Below are 20,641 nucleotides of genomic sequence, written 5' to 3'. Positions count from 1 at the left end.
CCCTCTCAGTTAGGATCCTCCCATGTTTAGCCTTAATTTTAGACATGGCTTGCCCTCTTTTGCTGCCCGATAGTGACTTAACTTAGGCATACAACGCACTTACTTCTCCTTCCTTCTGGAATTTTTCCATTTCCTCACACTGCCTTTCCCACCAAGCCTCTCTTGCCCTCTTAGTTTCACGTGGTAATCGATTATTAAGTTCCCTATACTTCCTTTTGCCCTGCTGTGTCCATATTCTTCCACTTCTTTCTCTCCTCCATTTCATTTACCATTCCCTCCGTAACCCAAGGCTTCTTTATCCTCCTGCTGTCAATATCGCCAATTGTCTTCTCTGCCACTTTGACCATTCCTGTTTTGATATTATCCCACCCGTCCTCCACAGTCTATGTACTTCCAATCTACCGTATACTTCTGTCCGCTAGTTCCTGATATTCTCTCCACATAGTCCCCGTCAGCCCTGCCACATTCTATTTCCTCGCCTTCCTAACTGTCATAAGCCTTTTGAATCTTATGTGGCATTTCATTAGCACTAGGTTGTGGTCTGAATCCGCATCTGCTGCAGGAAAGCTTCGAGAGTTTTTCACACTATTCCAAAACCTCTGTCTCCCATAATGTAGTCTATCTGATGACTCCCCACATCCCGTGGACTTTTCCATGTGTATCTTTGCCCTTTAAGATGATTTAATCACATGTTTGTGATGAATAATTTGTTTCTCCTCCAAAACTCTGCTGCTTTCTTTTCTCTCCCTTGTCGTTACGCATTCCTAGTTCAAATTCTCCTCGGGTTGCACCTCAATTTCTACCAACAGAATCCGATGGCTTACCTGGTCTATACCTACCACATGTTTAACCATCTTCCGTTTAATACTAAAGCTACCCCTCGCTGACTTTCTTCCTCACCACTATATACATCCCTGTACCCATCACTCCAGTAGTCCCCACCATCCTTCCACCTCACTTCGCTAAATCCTAAGTCATCTATCCTCTATTTATCCATTTCCCTATTGATTGTTTCTTACTTTCCCGCCCTCATCGTTGTCCTCAGATTCCATGTGCCTACATTTAGAGCAGACTTCTTCTCCATCTTCTTGGTCTTCATTTCTTCTTTCTCCATTGCTGATGCTGCTGCTGTTGATGAAGATAAGTCTCAGCAAGGATTTTGCATGCTGACAACCCTGAGGACCTTGCCGACCTCGCTGCCGTGAAAGACACCTGCCCTTTGCGGATGGGTCCTGTTCGATGAGATTCCAAGGCTCATTTGGTTGTACTCCATATTTTAAGGGAAAACATAGTTGGTAGGGTTTCCCACTTCCATTTCAACAGTGTTTTTTACATGACACCATCACGTGGACTACCTTTCATCTGGCTCCTACCCTTCGACCTATCTGGCATGGGTGTCCCTACCGGGAATAATTTATAATTAATCTCACCAGTGCAGTTCTAGGGGTCATAGGAACTCCCAAGCCTTTCTGCTGCAACAAGGTTGTAGCCCAGGGTAAAGGTTTTTCTTCATACATAGCAAAAATAATATGGTGGCACTAAAAGGGGTAATATCGTAAATAAAGGTCTACTGCATATCCTCATTAATTAATTTAAGGTAACTATGGCATAGTTTTCTAATTTATACAGGCATTTAACCTGCTAAAAGTTAATTTGATAACGACTTTAAAATTGATGAGGGTACTCAAACCAATCAAGGACAAGGAATAGTTGAAATATTGATGAAAGGTGGATGACAGGGCAAGAATGAGATCCATGGAGTATACAAAATAGCTAAGCATGTTTCTTAAAATTTACACACAAATAACTACGCACTGAAATCCAAACAGCCTCACACTGAAAGAAGAGTTATTTCGTAATGATGCCACTCACACACTAATATTAGGCCGAACCTATCAGACACAATCAAGAGAATAGCCACCAAGACATGTGGATATAAAAATTGCCATGACTAAAAGAATTTTTTAAGCAGTCCATTCAAAGATAGCTAAGGATGTGGAAAAATTACCATCCTGATCCGTGATAATCCGTGATGCAAGATAAGCACCTATAAATCCAACATTAAGAAATCTTATTTATTGATGTGGAACGATACTCCTTAATTAGTACAGGATGATCGCTGAAAAAATTTTAAAAGCAACTTTACATCTGAGAGTTTACCAGTAAAAGAGTAAGACTCAATGAATGTAATTCAAGAGAAAGATGCATCAAAATGTGGTTTGAAAGCATAATTGAAAGGATTAATTTCCAATTAATGAAAAAGATCATAATAGATATAAATACATACTCAGCATTAATAACAAGGTAACAATGAACCTCACAAGTGAATGAATATAAGTGCTTCGGTGGTAATCACGATTTAAGCCAAAATTTGTTAATGCAATGAAAATTATTACCTACAACAGTACCCTAACCGAGTCCATCATGGCACACGTGTATTCTTGTTCAAACAGCAATTATATGAGATGTATGGGTTAAATTTTTAGTTATGTTTCCATGTGAGAATGGAGAATTTAAGTCCCAAAACTAGTTCTTATGAGAAAAAAATGAATACAAGCGATTTGAAAACAATAGCACAAATAATTTTATTAACAATAAACTCATTCATTAATCAATATCTCATAGACACAATGCGGACAGGCCACCAATATCCTGGGGTGGTTCATTTTAAACTTATCTTTTTCCACAACTCTCAATGGAATGAACATACAACACTGTAACAAAAGAAATTGTAGTTGACACTGCAAAAAAACATGCAAAAGCAAAGACATTCTCGTCCCATTCACAGACTCACAAAGAGAGGCACATAACAACCCGTAGGGTAATTGGCAACATTTTATGTAGCTAATGGGTACTTCAAGTCCAACACTTGGACTTCTCACTGTTCACTAGACTCACACACCCCTTAACTGAAAAAGAAAATTGAAAATTCACATGGGCAAAGCTTTACAGAATCAGTCAATAGAAACTTTGGGACCAATCTCATACGAACGCAGAGAAATATTCATTGTTGACCAACAGAGACATGAAAAAACAACATTAACTCAGAGATATTTTTTTAACAGTAACATATGTTAAAAATTCCTTCACAACTAAAAATTTCTAAACGGATATTGAGATTTTCCCACGAAAACAATATTGCAACCAGTGCAAAGCCTTCGCCACGTCATATACTCCGCATTCAATCACAACCAATGCATACGTCAACAGTTGTAGTTAGGACCAGCCCATTAACTTACCGACCCTTTCCCAAAGTTATCTCTCCCAGGCCAACACACTTCTACTCACTGTAAAAACTGCTCAAACAATTATAAAAGTGTTCATCACAACTTCAGCCTACTTGCGCAACTTTCCTTGCCCAGAAAAATTATTGTACATGATCCCTAAAAGTTAACTTAATTCATCATTAAGCTAAAGTAGTCAAGACAGATAATTGTGAGATAAGCAATGAAAATCTGTACAGCTGTGCAATGTTTTTGAATACCCAGATGCTCTTAAATGCACTAATTGATTTTAGAATATTAAAAAATATTAAAGATGAAAATTTATCGAGGGAAAAACTTTGAAATATTTTCAGCTATAATTTGAAAGATTGAGTGACACTGTGAACTATCAAATTGATCAAATACTCAACTTTAATAAATAATATGGATCATTGACCTCTGAAATCTAATTAATTTAATCTTATGTCATACACTAAGGCGGCCATAAAAGTATACTCAAAACAAGTGTAAAACTCCAATAGAAATAGATAAGTAGTCGAGACTGCACACAAAATTAGAAGTATACACCTCCTTCTAATGCCATAAAACTTCTCACTCCTCTATACTTTTAAGCAGCAATTTATATGCATCATAAAAAATAAACTACCTTTTGTATCCACCTACTGCATGCATTTGGTCATACAAAGAGTAGAGTGTAATTTGTTATTTCACTCAACCAGGAGCAAAATTTTGAAGCAGGCCAATATACATGCAATTAATATAATTAGTCATGAATTTCCCTGATACTTTATGATATTATGCAGTAAAATGGCATTCACACAACCAATGCCGTAAATGGCTGGAATAAGGCTATGTACAGTGAAACTAATCAATCAATTATTGCTCCCTTCAGCAAAAATGAAAACTACTTATTTGGTAATTTCACAAGTCTGATGATATGAATTTGTGCAGGGAATAGGACAAGAAAATGGATGATGATTAGCCTTAAAGTATTAACCATCAGTCTTTTTGGCAGAGTGATTATCTAAGGATTACCACCTCAAATCTCAGTGTAAAAAGTAGGTCTTTCTATGCGCAGAAGCCTAAATGCTCCTGGCAAAAGGTAAAGAGTGTTGAAGCCTACAGCAGCATACGTGAAGAACTTGTAGCCGAGCTCGACAGCCACCTCGGCACGACTGGTGCTGGGCTCGTTGGGAGATTTATTGGTGCCGAGCAATACAGCTCGGAGGGTGGCATAAGACGCCCACTTGCAAATGGCACGAGTTGCCACAATGCACGAGAACCCCAGGGCTGTGCGCAGCAGCATTAGGCCCATCATTTCATAGGAGGGCCACAGAATGGCATGCGGAAGGCTTGGCTTCGGGAAGAGCTCTTGCATGGCACCGGAGTGGTAATTGGTCCATGCACCAACATGCACTCCCAGGCTGACACCAAGCACCACGGTGGTGTCACCTCTGCAGGAAAAAAGATAATAAGAGCCCGTAATAACACTTGTTGGTGGAAATTTCAGTGTAGATTGACCCCTTGAAATAAAGAACACCTACTTGCACTTCTAGATTAACATTGAAATAATTCTTAAATATCCATAGGCTACCGAGTCACCACAAAAAAAGATATCCAGCACACTTTGCCAAATTAAAAAAATAAATTAGAAACCAAGGTTTTTGTATATGAAAGTAAACTGACTAGGTAAAATAACAACTTTTCACAGGCTAGCTTACAAGCAAAAAGGTAATTAACAGGGTTGGATGTATTGAGTAGGGGCAAGAGGTTAATTCACCCCACAGAAAAAAACATTATCACACACAGAATGGTATTCCATCTCACTGGTAAAAATGTGCGTCAGCCATATTGTCTCCACTATACGACCCTGAGTGGAATATGAAGCAAAAACCATAAAAGACAGTACGCAAAGCAGGCTATACAGAGAGCAAAACAATAAATTTCACAGTTCATGTAGGTAATTGCTACACTACTTGCCCCAGCATTAATTATCACTGCTTCATTAGAAAAATGGTGAACAAAAAAGTTCAAATCTTATGCCATAAGAAAGAAAACTGAAAATTTTCCAATTCAAGGGAAAAATTTTAAGTACTACAAATACAAGACCTTCAGAGACAGGAACAAATAAAAAAAAAAGTAAAAAAAAAAAGATTTCTTAAGCAAAATATCTCTGGAGAATGGCGAAGGATCTCCTGGGGTGGAATCTTACTCAATTTATTAAAGGGAGGCGTAAAGTAAGGTCTCCAACAACACCATTTCCGAATGCAAGTCGCTAGGCAAAATTTGACAAAAGCATTGTATTCCTTGGTTCCTACACAAAAGTGGCCATAGCTCGCTCAGTCGCTACATAACAGTATATAGTTTAAGACGAAGCTCCCACTTAGCTCACGCGCCAGGTACGAACTACGCTCAGCCATTCCATTTTTTAATTTAAAAACTATTTTTCTGATAGAAATTCATCTCCAGTTGGTGGAAGTGAACAGTGAGAAGTTTATAGAAATCAAAAATGTGCGGAAGTAGTAGCGGGAGTTTCCTGATGGATGGAAAAACGTTCATGATGAGCAGCCGTCGGGTAGGCAGAGTTTGCCAGAATCAACGGTTGCTCAAATTGACGAGATGGTGCACTATATCACTCTTCATGAGATAAAGGAAGATCTTAATGAAGGCTGTGGTTTCCTCTCCGTGCAGAATATTGGGTCAGAGGTCCTCGGTTACAAGAAAGTGTCTGCCAAGGTCCCAAAGGAGTGTGTTTGCATCATAACTGTGGACGGCCACATGTGTCCCATCATACGACCACTCTATTCAATGACTTTCGTTTAGAGTACACATAATAGATCACCCTCCTTACAGCTCGGACGTTCCCCCAAGTGACTACCACTTGTTTCCCGCTCTCAAAAAACAATTCAGGGGACACAAATTCAAGTCAGACGATTCAGTGCAGTAAGAAGCAGTCGTCAGTTGGCTTCGCGACATGGAAGGCGAGTGGTGTGACACTGGTATTAAATAGCTGGTGGATTACAAGGTTGCAAAAAGTAATTGATCATCAAGGAAACTATTTTCAAAAAATAGCTAAATGTTCAACCTTTCCAATGATGCACACAAAGTTGAGAATAAAGTGATTTTCCCAGAATAAAAAAATAGGAAACCTTACTATTCAATACACCCTCATAGGAAGAAAGAAGATGCATGAACTACCATCTTTAAAATAATAGCAAGAGTACGCTAAACCAAAAACTTGTCTAATCATCATTATCAGTCATCAATAGGGAAGTTTCCTTCACCAAAGAAAACAAAAGGCATTGATTAAGATTCGTAACCCACCATTTGTGTATTCATAATATACAAATTATTTGGTTTTAGAAATCCCAGTTTAGACGAATGTTAATGGTCAATTTTAACCTCATTTGAAAAAGGCCAGACTGTCGCTCATGTGATTCAACTCCACATGACATCACAGAACCTAGATTTTATACGAGTAGATAGAAGTTTCACATCGTCTGAGATTACCAATGCATGCATGAGACACAGAGCTCAGGGAAACATCTCTTCATAATTACCTATTAAAATTGCCTAAGGTCGGAAAGTTTCCTTCGTTTGAAAGGGTAATAACAATCCTTATTTAAGCCAAGCGCTACCTGCTAGCTGATTACTCTGCTACATGCTACCAGCCTGCATCGTAGCAGCACTCAAAGCCTCGCCCCAAGGTCACCTCACACGCCAGCAGTGGGAACCAGAAATACGTCACACGGCGTTTTCCCAGCATTCATACTTAGCCGTTGCGCTTTTGCGTACTTGAAAATTTTCACTTTTCATTTAATCGCGAAAAATAGATATCATCATTTAAAAATATAAGAGCGTGAAATGCGTACTCCAGGAGTAATAATCTTTTGAATTAGGCAATAAAAAAATAATAGGAAACCACCCTATTCCACAATTGAGTTTGGTCTTTGCTTAGTTTGTAGCACCAACATAATTCTTTTGCTGCACATCTTCCATCCACTTCTCTTCATATCTCATCCATGGCCTACCTCTGCTCTGTGGGGTAGCCAGGAATTTCGTTCGAACTAATTTTAACACTTTTCATAATCAATAAAACTTCATTTTTCAAAGAAATCTTTTGTAAATCCATGATTTTTCAATATTTTGTTTACTTTTAAGAAGCAAAGTGATTGTGTTTTTGTATTTCGAGGTAGAGGTCTGGACCCTCCCCTCCCTACGCTACTGCCTCTGTCATTCTTCCCTTCCATTTGTCCATCAACAATATTTTTCATTATACCATCATGGATTTGTCTAAATAAAAAAAAAGATGGTTGCAACATCAGTGATGTCAAAACAGCTGATTATGCCACTTACACAAAACTAGGAGGGGAGAGATTCTGATATCAGGAATAGAACCTCTTGACGTTGTATCGACTTCAATAAGATGGCAGGATGGATGATTTTTTGGTTTGAACTTGTCAGAGGGTGGAACTGAGAACTAAATGGACCCTTTCCAAGCACAACCAAGCAACAGCTAGTTCTCAATAACTCAATCTTCCCTTCACAGTAAAGTAGTAATCACAATTATAAAGAATGAGCTACTAATTGGCTAAAGTCAACTGAAGCTCGCAGGAAAAATATCGTGGGAAACAAGCTTTATGATTGTGTAAGGGAGGGATTGTGTATCATCATTAGGAAGGTTGAGACCGCTTCTGCTCCCCATGAATGATTGCCCAAGGCCATTGCAAAAACTGCTTTCCCAGATACTTTCCCTTACAACTTTGATTGGCATTTGAATTTCCTGTCCTTGGACTTATTGTAATCACAAGGTAAATATACTAGATTAATTGAGTGCATAAAAACATGAAGGGTAGCTGGGAAATGAATGGGAAAATTAGGATGACAATGACAATTATGGAACAGCATAATGAACCACCACACCAAAGGACATTCTCCAGCTGGCAAGAAAAACCTCCAAAACAAACTTACGCCAAGGATGAAATTCCCCATGAACATATCATTTGGATTACAGTTAGTCGGAATTCGAACCCAGGTGTCCCAGTTAGTGGTCATGTATACCAGTCACAGCAGCAAGGCATGTTCCTCCAATATCATTTTCTTACAGGGTTTCCCTATTACTAGAAACTGATGTCTGAAGTCCACATCAAGGCACAGGAGATGGAGGTTGAGCTTACTACGCCACTGCGGAGAGAAAACCCAACTGAGTCCCTTCTCTGCACGCATTCAAGTTACCTACTTGTTATGTGCAGTGCTGCATCAAGAACAATTAAGGCTGAAACACCAGCAAGGAAAATGCATACTAATTCCTTTCAAGGAAGACAGATCATGGGTTAAGTTCAGCCATATCATCTCAAAACATGAACTAGGATCAACTAGAGTATACTGAAGCCAATTATGTATGTATAGAAGCATTCATTCATCATTGACAATGTGAGGTTTCAAACAGAAGAAAGGATTGGCTTGGGAAAGCACATGGTGGTTACACCCTTTCAAGGGATTTTCATCACAACTGCATTATTATTAAAAATCAAGTACCTAAGTCATGTGACTCAAAAAATATGTTCTGCTGTCTTGTATGACTTCATTTCATATTTAAAAAAAGGATTAGTGTACACCGCACGCCGAAGAATCAATGCACATACAAATTAGAGAAAGAAAACTTGTGCCACACTAGGCACAAGGCCTTAGGGCAAAGTTAAAGGGTTCAAAATTCTCCCTCAAATGCATGCGAGATATGTACAGTATAAAGTTTAAGCCCACCAACCAAACCCAACACAAAATGAATTGTCTCACCAACTTAACTCCCCTTGAAAACCACCTGGCTATGACTTGCCCTGGCACCACGCTCATATCCACTTTCATTCATTTACTTGTGACACATTTGGCGTGGAAACTCTAGTTTTTTTAATGCTGGAGGAACAAACATAAAATAGGAGAATAAGGAGGACATCTTTTGTAAAATCTGGCAAAAATTATTTTCACTTGTTTTTTGAACCTCCTTGAAGGGTGGACCATCAATGCTGGGCAGGGGAGGAGGAGGCGTGCATTCAAGGACAACTGCAACAGCAAAGCACACACCAACTAAAAACAACAACAACTCTCACTGATAACTAGTAGTCTGCTTTGTCCAAAGGCATAAGATGAGAAGTGAAGATCCAGCTCCCTCCAGAGGACAACCTGAAGACAACGATAACCAAGCAGATTGCACTTACAGAGTAATGAAAAGAATACTGCAAGAGAGAAACATGAAAATTTCTGAAAATGAGAGGCATTCACGACGCAGACACGTCAAGAGGGCCCCACGAAAAACTTTCTAAATTCAGATCGAGAGTGAATGGCAGCTGGTGTAATCATGAATCGGTGGGAGGGAGAGCAACAGGCTGACTAGAGAGCACAGGGGAGAGATGCACACACTTTTGCAATAGACAAGACAGGAAAATGGATATGTTCCCGACTGTGAGTCAATTGATCACATTACTTACACTCTACTGCTTCACTGAACATCAGCGTGACAGAACACTATAGACACACAGGAGAAAAAGTAAAAGTGTATGCCTTCCAAGTAAAATCCCCCAATGAAATCCATTCTCTTACCATGTTAAACTAACAGTAACTGTTAAAATTAAGTGTCGAAATGTATGTGAGGGAGCAATATACACAATGAATCAAATCAGGCTATTCATCAGTAGAATGAATTACATATGGCATAAGCAGAACAATTTGATACGAACTAAAATCTCTCTTCTGAAGAAAATAGACAAAGCTTTCTACTAAGTTTTTTCAAACTGCATCAGGTTAAGTCATTAGGTAATTCAGAAGGTAAAAAACCCCTTACCATGAATTTTTTTCATGAATTTGAATTTTTAATAATCACTGTTTTACTAACTTAGCATAAAAAACTGATATTAGCTGACTAAAATAACAATGGAGAAATCTCTGAAAATTCAGGGTTGGAAAACCCTGGCCAAAAATTAGCCATTGCAAAGAAACATCAGATGACAATGTTCAACCAACAATAAATATAACTCTGTCACATAGAATGCCATAAGTGAATGTACAAACATAAATATGAATGGATGGTTAAACAAAAAGATAGAACACAAACATATAATGTTGGACACAGCAGTAGTGCTGATATGAAATGATGGCTGAAAACAGAAAAAAACTTCAACTAGGTACTTGGACCTCAGACCTTTTGCGGTCCTCACATCACCACCAAGCTAACCAATACGTATTACTTTAATTACCAGTATCCAGTGAGGGTTTTGTACAACACAAGACTCCATATATAGCCAACAGAGTTGGCCAAGAGATAGCTCCATGGCATGGTTTCTGTCTCCAATGAAGATGTGTGCTGTGATTGTATTTTTATATGCAAGTTGCCATGATGTTTTAAAAAATAAACATGGTTGTTGGTTATTCTCCATTTCGAAAAGAAAGACATCGTTTTAATTGCTTCCGAATTACTAAGAAATACTACATGGTGCAGTCAGTCCAAAGAACCAAATAAGGATGATAAATTTACAAAGAGACAATAACGTCAAGTAAAGTATGTAATAATAAGTCCAGCGCATTTAAACTGCCTAAACCATTGCTCATCTTGTCCAAGATAACAACGGAGGAAACTCTTCAAGAATCAGTTCGAAGTTCTTTTGACAGCAACATAGTCTGACAAAAGAGTGAAGATGTAATGACCCGTTCACCCTACGTTCTTTTTAAGCCGGTTAGCCCCGACCATGGTTACAAAACGAGGTGAGAACGCAAGTTGGTTAAAAGCTGGTTAGAAAAAGAAGAAGGCGAAGCAGCAACGAAGTGGGATAGCAGGAAAGAAAACAGAAAATAAAGCATTTGAAGAGGAGACGGCCGTTATTGTTGAATTACATTCGTCAGAATTAATTCTAAGGAAAGTGTTATTGATTCATTCTGTAATTTGTTGTATATTTTGAGATTTTAAACCTGATTTAAGTTATGCGATATAGGTACTATATAGTTCGTAGTGAATTAGATATTAGCTCGTATTGTATTGTTACGGACAGATTGAATAATATATATAAATATTTTGCTAGAATTAAGTAAACTGTGCGAAACTACCATATTAAAAATCCGTTGGTAACAATGATTTTAATGTTTTGGTAAGAGTTCTTTGTCCCAGTTTGAAAAAGATCACCTAAGTTCATCCTTGAACAAAAGTTCTTCCCATATCAGTATAAAATATCAGGCTAACGGCTAGTCAGATATAACTATTGAAAATAAATTTAGAAACGTCGGGTGATACTTCATATCGCAAAAAATACCACGTTCTCTCTCTTATTTCATAAGTAAAATTTCAATAATCGTCACATTTCTGCAAGTTATTCGTCCACATTTGAAGAAGAGGTAAAAGAGTTTTAATTTACGGTATAGCATCAGATTGGATCATGTCCTTTGTCAAAATCAGAAAACAATAATTGTTAAGAATGTAATGCAGCGAAAAGTGTTTCTCCATCCCAAATCACAAGTGTGTCTCAATTGAGGCTCAAGTCTCAAGATTAGGCCCTCGATTTTCTTCACCTATATCAATGATTTGTCAACACATCCGAATCAAGGGCAAGTAGTAGTATATGTTGTTGATATCAACCTAATTATTACTAATATTTGCTTTTATTCGTATTAAACAGAGCAGTAGAAGAATGCAAGCCACACTATCGATGAAATGATTAGTTGGACGAACACATTTAAATTACCTTCTACGTAACAAGGAACAATGATTGTCGACGCTGGAATGTAATTTTTAATTCATAAGCAGCTCATAATATGCATATACGTTGAAAATCATTGCAATTTAAACAAGAACTTTTCCCTGCACATTCTCTATTTCCTTCCAACAGGTTATTCGCTCTCGTAGATTCATTTTTCACATGCACTTATGTACTTTACCACTCATCAGATGCCGCCAGTGTCTAACCATGGTAAGTGTGAACGCACGCTAGTTCTGACGTCATCTTACGCTGGTTGAGAATAATGGTAATGTGAACGGGGCATAAAACTAGCTCAATTTCAAAATACTGTTGGAGCTGAAGCACTTGAGATATTATTCACATTTAAATTGGGAGATACTACTGTGACCCTGAAAGATGTGCTTAAGGCGTTCAACAATCATTTTTCATCACAAAAGAATGTTGTCTATTAGAGGTATTTGCACTTTAAGGGGGAGCAAAAATAATTAGAACCAGTTAACGATTACATAACCGACTTCAAACGATTAGCATCAACTTGTGAGTTTGGTGAACAAGAAAAATCCCTAATTTGTGATAAAATCGTCCTTGGAACTGCAGATGAACAATTACAAGAGAAGCTTCTTCGCATTTCTGACTTTAACACCTTGAGTGCGGCATGACGTGCTATCACGTCATGGTGCGCTACCCCCTGGTGCTGATGACGTGATATCACGTCATGCGTACCCCGAGGGTTCCGGCCCTCCGTAAGAGCTCGGTTCAGTTCTATTATGACATTTTGCCCCCCTAAGTTGCTCAGCAGGGATCTAGCAGCGCATTTATGGACGCCGTTTCAAGCAACCTTTCCTGGGAGGATCGGGAGAAATTTTTTCTTTTATCTTAAGGTAAGCCAATTTCCATTCATTTTCTCCCCTGTATTTTATGCTATTATTTTTATTTATTTCTACTAACGCGTGAGTATGACAAATTTTATTTGAGTTTTATTTTACAAATCATAAGTATTTACTAACTGGAACTTACTTATGTGTTTTACTAATTTTTTATTCTGTTTTAATAATGTTTAGCGAGAATATAGATTTTTTCCATTCTTCCATTTTTTCTTCTTGCGAGCCTTTCATTTTTCGAACCTTTATTGTCTGATGTTAATAAGTTTTATTCAATTAATGCATGAAGTACTGTGATTAGTTAAACTTTAATGTAAATTTGAAAATGCCATTACATTTTTTTATGCAACGTAACATATCTCTAACTTTTGCACCCTTCCTTTGTTTATCAGTGCAACTCCTAAGCAGGGAGGGGATCGACAAGCGGCAATATTACGAGAGTGAAGGAAGTTATTTACGGAAAAAGTGTAAGTTATTTATAATATTTATTGTTGATATATGTATATTATGCACTTATAAACATTCTTATTATAATTGCAAATAACTGTTTGCACATTATCCCATGGATTGGCGAAAAAGTGCTAAGGAGTTACTATATAAAAATGCTTTTATTTTCTCGATAACCGTGAAATCAATGGCTTATGGGTGCTTTCAATTCTTTGTCTCGCCATTGTGAATATTTAGTTCCTAAACATAGTTTTACATTAGTAAAGCTGTTTGTAGCATTTCAGCTTTGACCTATTTCACCGAGAGTGTTTACTTTGATCCTGTTATTTATCGGAATTAAAAAAAAATACAATGTATTTATTGCAGATGGTACGGAAGCGAGGAGTAAAACGGAAAATTTTTCATGCTGGCCGGTAGTCGATGCCGCCTGAAAGAGGTGAAATTCTCTATTCATCAGCTTTTGTAGATGATCAGCAGTCTTCGACCTTCCATCAGGACCTGCAGCCATCGACGTCGAGGGAGGAAACCTCCGCAAGGGCACAAACATTTCCTTCTTAGCTCTCTGCCTTCTCTAGAAGAATGTACACGAAGAAGGGGGAGCTCCTGGATGAGAGCGGGATCAGGCATTCTCTGAAGACTCCGAGCTAGAAATTAGGGAGGAGGAGGGTGGGGAGGAGGTTGAACCTTCACAGTCAGGTACTCCCTTGCCTCCTTCTACGCCAGATCCCTTTATGTCAATCACTGGCCCATCCCCTTTGTCCTATTCTTTCCTGAACCCTCTAACAATACCGTCCGTCCTTTGCGGTGGACCCTTAGTTCAGTGACCCCTCAAAATATCACTTTCATAGAAAACCCAGCTCTCACCACTCCACCCCCTTCCAACGACCCAAGTGTTTTTTGCGTCTCCTTTTCCCAGACACCCTCTTTCGTATACAGACATACTTTCTCATAATCTTCGAAAGAATAGGTTAGGAATTGGAAACAATTGACCTATGAAGAGTTTTACCTTCATAGGCCTAATATTTCACAAGGTAAGTATTCCTATAACCAATATATCCGACTTATGGAGCATTGTTATCTTGTTTGACCTGCTTTACTTTCGGATATACATGAGTCGTGATGGATTCTTTAGCATTCTTCAAGCCCTACATTTTTCAGCGAATACCGGCCCAAACGATTCAGAGCCTGAGTATTTCCTCTAAAAAAATCCGTCCCTTTTAGATTCATTTCACTCCTCCATTGATTCCCTAATAATTCCTTCCCGAAAGCTATGCACGCTTTTTCATTTATCGTGAACCCGCCGGAAAGATAACCCTTATAAATTCCGTCTTTCTGTCATTAGATCCTTTATTCTTCCATCCCACATTCCTTATCCCAAGCCACTTTTACCATCAATATCTCAATCTCACTTCCCTGAACTCATCTAAGAGGAAGGTGACAGACAGAAAAATCGATGGTGCAAGTATTGCACTATTGCGGTGCAAGCACTCTTGGGCATAGGAAAGAGACCGCAGATATCTACATTGGCTGCTAGGTCTCCTCTACTCTGTCCCGAGCTTTTTTCTTTCTTTCATAAGAAGGCATAAATAGTATTATATATTTTTGTATCATATATTGCAATAGTATTATAGGTTAAACATATTGTTATAAAATTTGTGAGAGGTATTTCCTACATTGGTGAAACATACATGACTGTACGTAGTGGTATGTATTATATAATTTAAAAATGGTCATCATTTCGATTGTATTGAATTTGTTTTGGGTAAATAAAATATTTTTTTTATGTTATGAGCTCCTTTTTTCAATAGTCTAGGGCTCTTACATAAATAAGAAGTAACTAGAGATTTCCTAGCACGATGGAATTCGTCTTTCCCTCGTGTAATTAGAAAGAAAACGTATCGTTGCTTTCGGTAATCGGGTACGTAATAAGGGGCATAGATGCTGCAAATCTATTCCTAGCAATACGTATTATTGAATGGTTTACTCGAATTGATATTATTATGCACCAAATGAAAAAATATTATTGCGGTAAAAATTTACATCATTTTCAGATTTTCGCAGAATATTCGTAGTAAGAACCTCGATACGTGGCCTAAATGAAGATTACTTGTAAGGTGTTTGCTTGCAAATACTATTAGTTCCAGTTTTTAATTTCTATGCATTATGCATTTACCGAGTTAGAAATTAATGCATTAATTTCTAACTCGGTAACATCATATTGAAAAATATGCTATTGGCTTGAGTTCAGAAGATAGTAATGAGGAAGTTATGGGTTGATTATTTGTTTCCACATCCATTTTTATTTCGGCAACGGAGCCTATACCCCTAAAAGGACACGTATCAGCAAAATCTTTCCCCATACCTTCCCCATCTTTTTGATGTGCCGATGGAACTTCCAAAAAGGTTATTCCTAGTTCTCACAAGTGGACCGACTAAATCTTACTATCACCCCTCGCTTCATCTCCGTACCCCCTCCAACCTTAGAACAGCCGGCAGGAGTGGTGCACGTCAAGAAACACCCTAATACACCGTCGGAAAATAATCTCGAAAGCAGAGTGCCACCCATCTCAAGCACCTGCAGTAAAGGGAATACATAATGGTATGTGAAAACCATTTTTGTTAAATATCTGATGCTTACGGGTGGTCGTATGGGAAGAAAGGAATTGGAGCTGAAAACATTAAACTAGTGAAGGAATTTGTGACGAGAATAGTGGCTTCAGAAGAAAATGTAGAAATTATTCAATATTATCGAACCCTACCCCGATACTTAGGATTACTAGTACAAGGAATACACCGAAATATCTTGCGCAGAATTACAATCACAATCAAACAGCTGTTCACGGCGATTCCTTGTACTTATAACTTGCATTACATCCATCTAAGCCAAAAATTTCCCTATGGCAGTGGCAAAATACCAATGGCGAAACCAGTAGAGCATAACAAATTCATTTCCCTCGTATTTTTTTGGATACATAGCGCAGAAAAAAATTGAAAGAAAACGGTGGCACGGGGAAAAAGCCGACAGTATGCAACCCGCATTACGTTTATATCCCGCTGTGCGGGTGACGTGATATCACGTCATAAATAAAAAAATTCATAGTTAACAAATTAGGGCCAAGAAAATTTTTTCATTATTTTTTCCAGCTCTTTTGGCACCCATGCATGCGTTTTGCATTAAAAAACGACAGCCGCACCGGGGGTCGATTTTGAGTTTTACATGGTCAGCATTGAAAGTGTTAAGCTGGCCGAAGCAGTAAAACAACGCCACCTAGTGGAAGGCGGTCGAGACCAGGCAAGAGAGGTTTCTGCAGCAAAGTATTATCTCATTCATCCTGAGCATTTTGCAATCAGAAGCTGACAATTGGAAGGCAGCCATTAGGGAGACGAGCAAAATGAGTGAGATCAACAAAGAAAAATCGCATCTTACTGTTAAGTTTAGTAAGAAAACGTTTAAAAATCCAGTACATGTTAACTATAATATTGATATGCATTATGAACCTCTGAGATAGCATGCATTTTTTCCTAGATGTTAGCCCACCTGCATGAAATGTGGGAATTTCAAAAGCACATACAAATTTTTTTTAAGTGAATAAAAGTTTTTGAATGTAACCTACTATCTTTAAAGATATTTAAAACTTTAAAAGTTTATGTGACTAAGGTTTTCTAAGGCTATTAATAGGAATATATATGGTTTAGAGGAAATTCGGTACCTAATACCTATGCTACTAGGAACACCTCACTATCTTCCCAATATTAAAACGCTCTCATATAACCCAAATTCGTATAGCGCAAAGACCCCAAGGAACGCATCTTTTGCGCTATATGAGGCATGGGTGTATATGGTTTTCATTGAAAGCTATAACTATCATTTTAGTTGGCAAGTTACTACGTTGGATAATACAAGCTTGATAATTTTCAAGAATTGACCTGATAGCCTACATTGAGGATATTTTCGTCGCATGTCAAGTGTTGCAATAAATTAATGCATTGTAAATATTAATGCATTACGGAAAATTTTGGCTATTCATAGTAATTCTTTGCATTAATTGCTGTTTACGTGCTGTCGATAAAGCAAGCTTGTGCTCCACATATTAAGCTCAAATGTTAATATCTACCCAATTCACTTAACTAGTTAAATATTCATCACTTGTACTACGATAATTTAATTAAAATAAAGAAGATGTCATTTTATTTTTAGCTATTATTCCATTTTTCAATACGTGATTTGTTTACTTTAACCTCAGAAAAACAATTCAACATCGCAATGCAATGTGCACGTTTTCTGGGGAGTAATACCGAATAGCCCAATTCAGGAGACGGTGTAATATTATTACATCCCTACCCAGTGCGATTCGTCGTCTAGAACACTGAATTGAACCAGCGCTTGAGCAATTTTGAGAATTAAGTCTTCCGGTGTAATAAAACACGGATTACACCCATTCAGAATACCGTATTGCTACAGGGGTGCAATACGCAATATCATTACACCTTCTGGTGCAATATCAGTGAATAGCGCGGTGCAATTTCATCCAGAATAGCAGCCCAACTGGCACTCCAGCATTAAGTTTTCTCCACACACAGTCATTTTCAGAAGGAAAATGAGGGGGCCATTTGAGTGTGCAGTGTGGGATCACCCCGTTTGGGACGACACTTGCATTGCCATATTAAACGGAAGGTTGCGTACGATGTGGGAAAAATATAGGAAAAACAGCAATGATGCTCATTGGAGACAAGCAGGGTCAGCAAAGATCACCAAGCATAGACATTATCAGGTGAGTGACCTCATTTATTTGAGTGATCCAATAGTGTGGGAGGAGTGGGGAGGGGTAAAGCAATTTCACAAACCTTGGATAGGACCTTATAAGGTAATCAAAATTCTGCCACTCGCTAATTTAAAATTGCAACTACAGCACCGCACAGTGGTCGTTCACCGTGATCGTGTTCAGCCCCATCCAACTCACTTCCCATTCATTGGGGAGGTTATTTCATCAACAGAAGGAAGGTTATATTTAAAAAATCAGTCACCTAATTGGTGTCCCTTTTTTTGTTAGAAGTTGAAAAAGTGGCATTTTTCAACAAAAACGTTAGCAGAATGATCATTTTCATGAAGATTTATCAACAAATGAATTAAAAATTGCCCAAAACATCACTTAATTTTAAAATTGGTGGTCTTTACCATGTTTACAGAGATTGTTATGGCTTTCATGTGATATATGTGATTTTTACATGTGTTTGAAAATATCACTTTTTTATCGAATTTTGTCAGAAGTTCAATTTTTGAACATTTACAGAAAAAAAGTTTTTAAGTAAAAATCATTTTGATAAATGTTTTGAAAATTATAGCAGCAAATTTATAGCCTCTAAAATTTTTACTAGCTTGGCAAATTTGGTTTTGGTTTTACAGGGGCACAAATATGGTAGTTTGGAATAAATTGACTGGTGGGCGGAATTTTTGTGTGTGCCTCATTGACTTCAAACTTAGAATACTTGTGTAATAGGGGCGGTCATCAAACAAATTTTTTCGAAAGTCAAAGTTCGACATATTACAAAATGTAGCCCGACGTACCAAATGAACAGAGAAAAAATTTTGTTCATGTAGGTTGACATCCTACGGTTGCACCAGGGCCGTTTATGTTAAGCTTAGGCAACCCGCAACACATTCCCTCTTTTTACGCTATTTCGGCGATAAATGTCGTGATTTTAATGATTTTTTCAGCCGATTCTGCACCAGTCATGTATGAAATAGTCGAGGTAAGCAACATAGGTCGAATTATAACTTTTATTATACAATCACCGGTATTAAAATGCAAAGAAACGTAAAAAACTTTGAAAATTTCTTAATTAATGGTATATATTTTAATTTGGTGTACTCGTATGGGCATGGTCGCACTAATATGACCCTACCGTTTATATACAACAACATTTTTCCCCTCTCTCATCCTAGAGTATGGATCTCCTCATCTCCCTACGGCCCGCCTATGAACTGATATAAATACACTGGTCAGGGATGTGAAAAACCCTGATGCCTTCATCTGGCGAATAGGTCTTTCTTGCCTGCAATATCCTTTGGAAGGCTACTCTTCGCGCTTCGACCCTTTCATCATTCACCAATGAGGATGTTTTCGGGATGAGCGAAGAACGCTTTGATCTGGATGAATTTCTCAAGAACTCTACTTTTTACGGAATTGTCTTATTCTCTTAAGCATTTCCCAGATGTGTTCTGCTTCTGTAATCTTCCAATTTTTCTTTATTGTAAACCCCATAGGAATATAGAGTTTCATCATATTCTCGGTTATTGAATTCAAAGCCACTGTTGGTCGTCTTGTTTCTATGTAAACGCGGATCACTCTGTTGGCCGTCATTCCCCATCTGCTGTTATTCATTTCCCCATTATCGCGATCAGCCAGCTCTTGTGGGATGTATCCCCTGGAAATACCACGAGCCATGTCCAGCGAATAATTTTGGTATTTGCTGATGAAAGATGAATTTAGTTCAGGATCAGGTAGACCAAGATCGATCGTCTGAAATTTCATTAGAGGTAGCTGCGCACAGGTCTTTAGTTGGCGACCAATTGACCCAATGTAGATATTTGGTCCCGTCGTTGGCCGATCAAATTTCTCCAATTTAAGTCGAAGAGGAAGTTCATCTGAATGCAGAAGGCACTTAAATCTATAAGGCACACCCGAGACGCACGTCGATAAAACATATAGCACCTCCCTTCCAGCCGGTCGCGGAGTTCGAATGTGATCCATCACAACCGATGCACCGTATGGAAGACGTGTCAATTATAGCAGCTTCAACTAATTCGAGGATAGAGTTTCCGAGCCATTCTGTTTCTCCTGTTTCAGTTTACGCATGTCCCAAATGAACCCCGCCGGGTTCTGCAAGGATGACTACATGCTTTTCGGTTATGTCGTGATGCGCACTTCATTGTTGCTGCACAATTCCCTGATTTTCGTCTTCTCTTTTCTTCCCTCGAAGAACAATGCTATCCTCGGTTGATCTCTAAGCTTTTCCATATCCTCTGAAGTCGCAAGCTCTCTGTATTTCTTCCTTTGTCGCGCAATTTTCTTCCGGTCGACAATCATCGATGCATGTTCAGGTGTGACCTGGCCGACGTCTTCAAACGCTCCAGTCACGAGGGTTGCTGCAAACCGCTGGCTACGTTGTGCCTTTTCACCGATTGGCAGGTCACAGGCAGCTTCAGGATGTTGCGCGCCGAGCTATTATAGGATGGGCGGGAGGATGGTTGCCATTCGTCGCCGAGCACAGGCGGCGAGTCATTTTGAACTTTAGAGCACTAAGACTTGAATTTAGAACCAATTTTCTGGGCAAATGATGTCCTACTTTCAAATGATTCCTCCGTTTT

At 38.4% G+C, this 20,641-nt stretch overlaps 1 protein-coding gene across 1 annotated transcript in view; it reads right to left on the bottom strand.

Annotated features, from left to right (window-relative positions):
* Positions 1-2,560: 2,560 nt before the first annotated feature.
* LOC124158036 (sphingosine-1-phosphate phosphatase 1-like) overlaps positions 2,561-20,641 on the bottom strand; it is an 81,767-nt gene continuing 63,686 nt past the window's right edge. Inside the window, exon 6 of the mRNA XM_046533190.1 lies at positions 2,561-4,678. Coding sequence (XP_046389146.1) covers positions 4,264-4,678 — 415 coding nt within the window. The 3' untranslated portion in view covers positions 2,561-4,263. The remainder of the gene's footprint in view (positions 4,679-20,641) is intronic.

This window comes from Ischnura elegans, chromosome 4 (genome assembly GCF_921293095.1).
Source record: "Ischnura elegans chromosome 4, ioIscEleg1.1, whole genome shotgun sequence".
Lineage (NCBI taxonomy): Eukaryota > Metazoa > Arthropoda > Insecta > Odonata > Coenagrionidae > Ischnura > Ischnura elegans.
The sequence above is the reverse complement of the archived record's forward strand: the minus strand, read 5'-3'. Positions and strand labels throughout refer to the sequence as shown.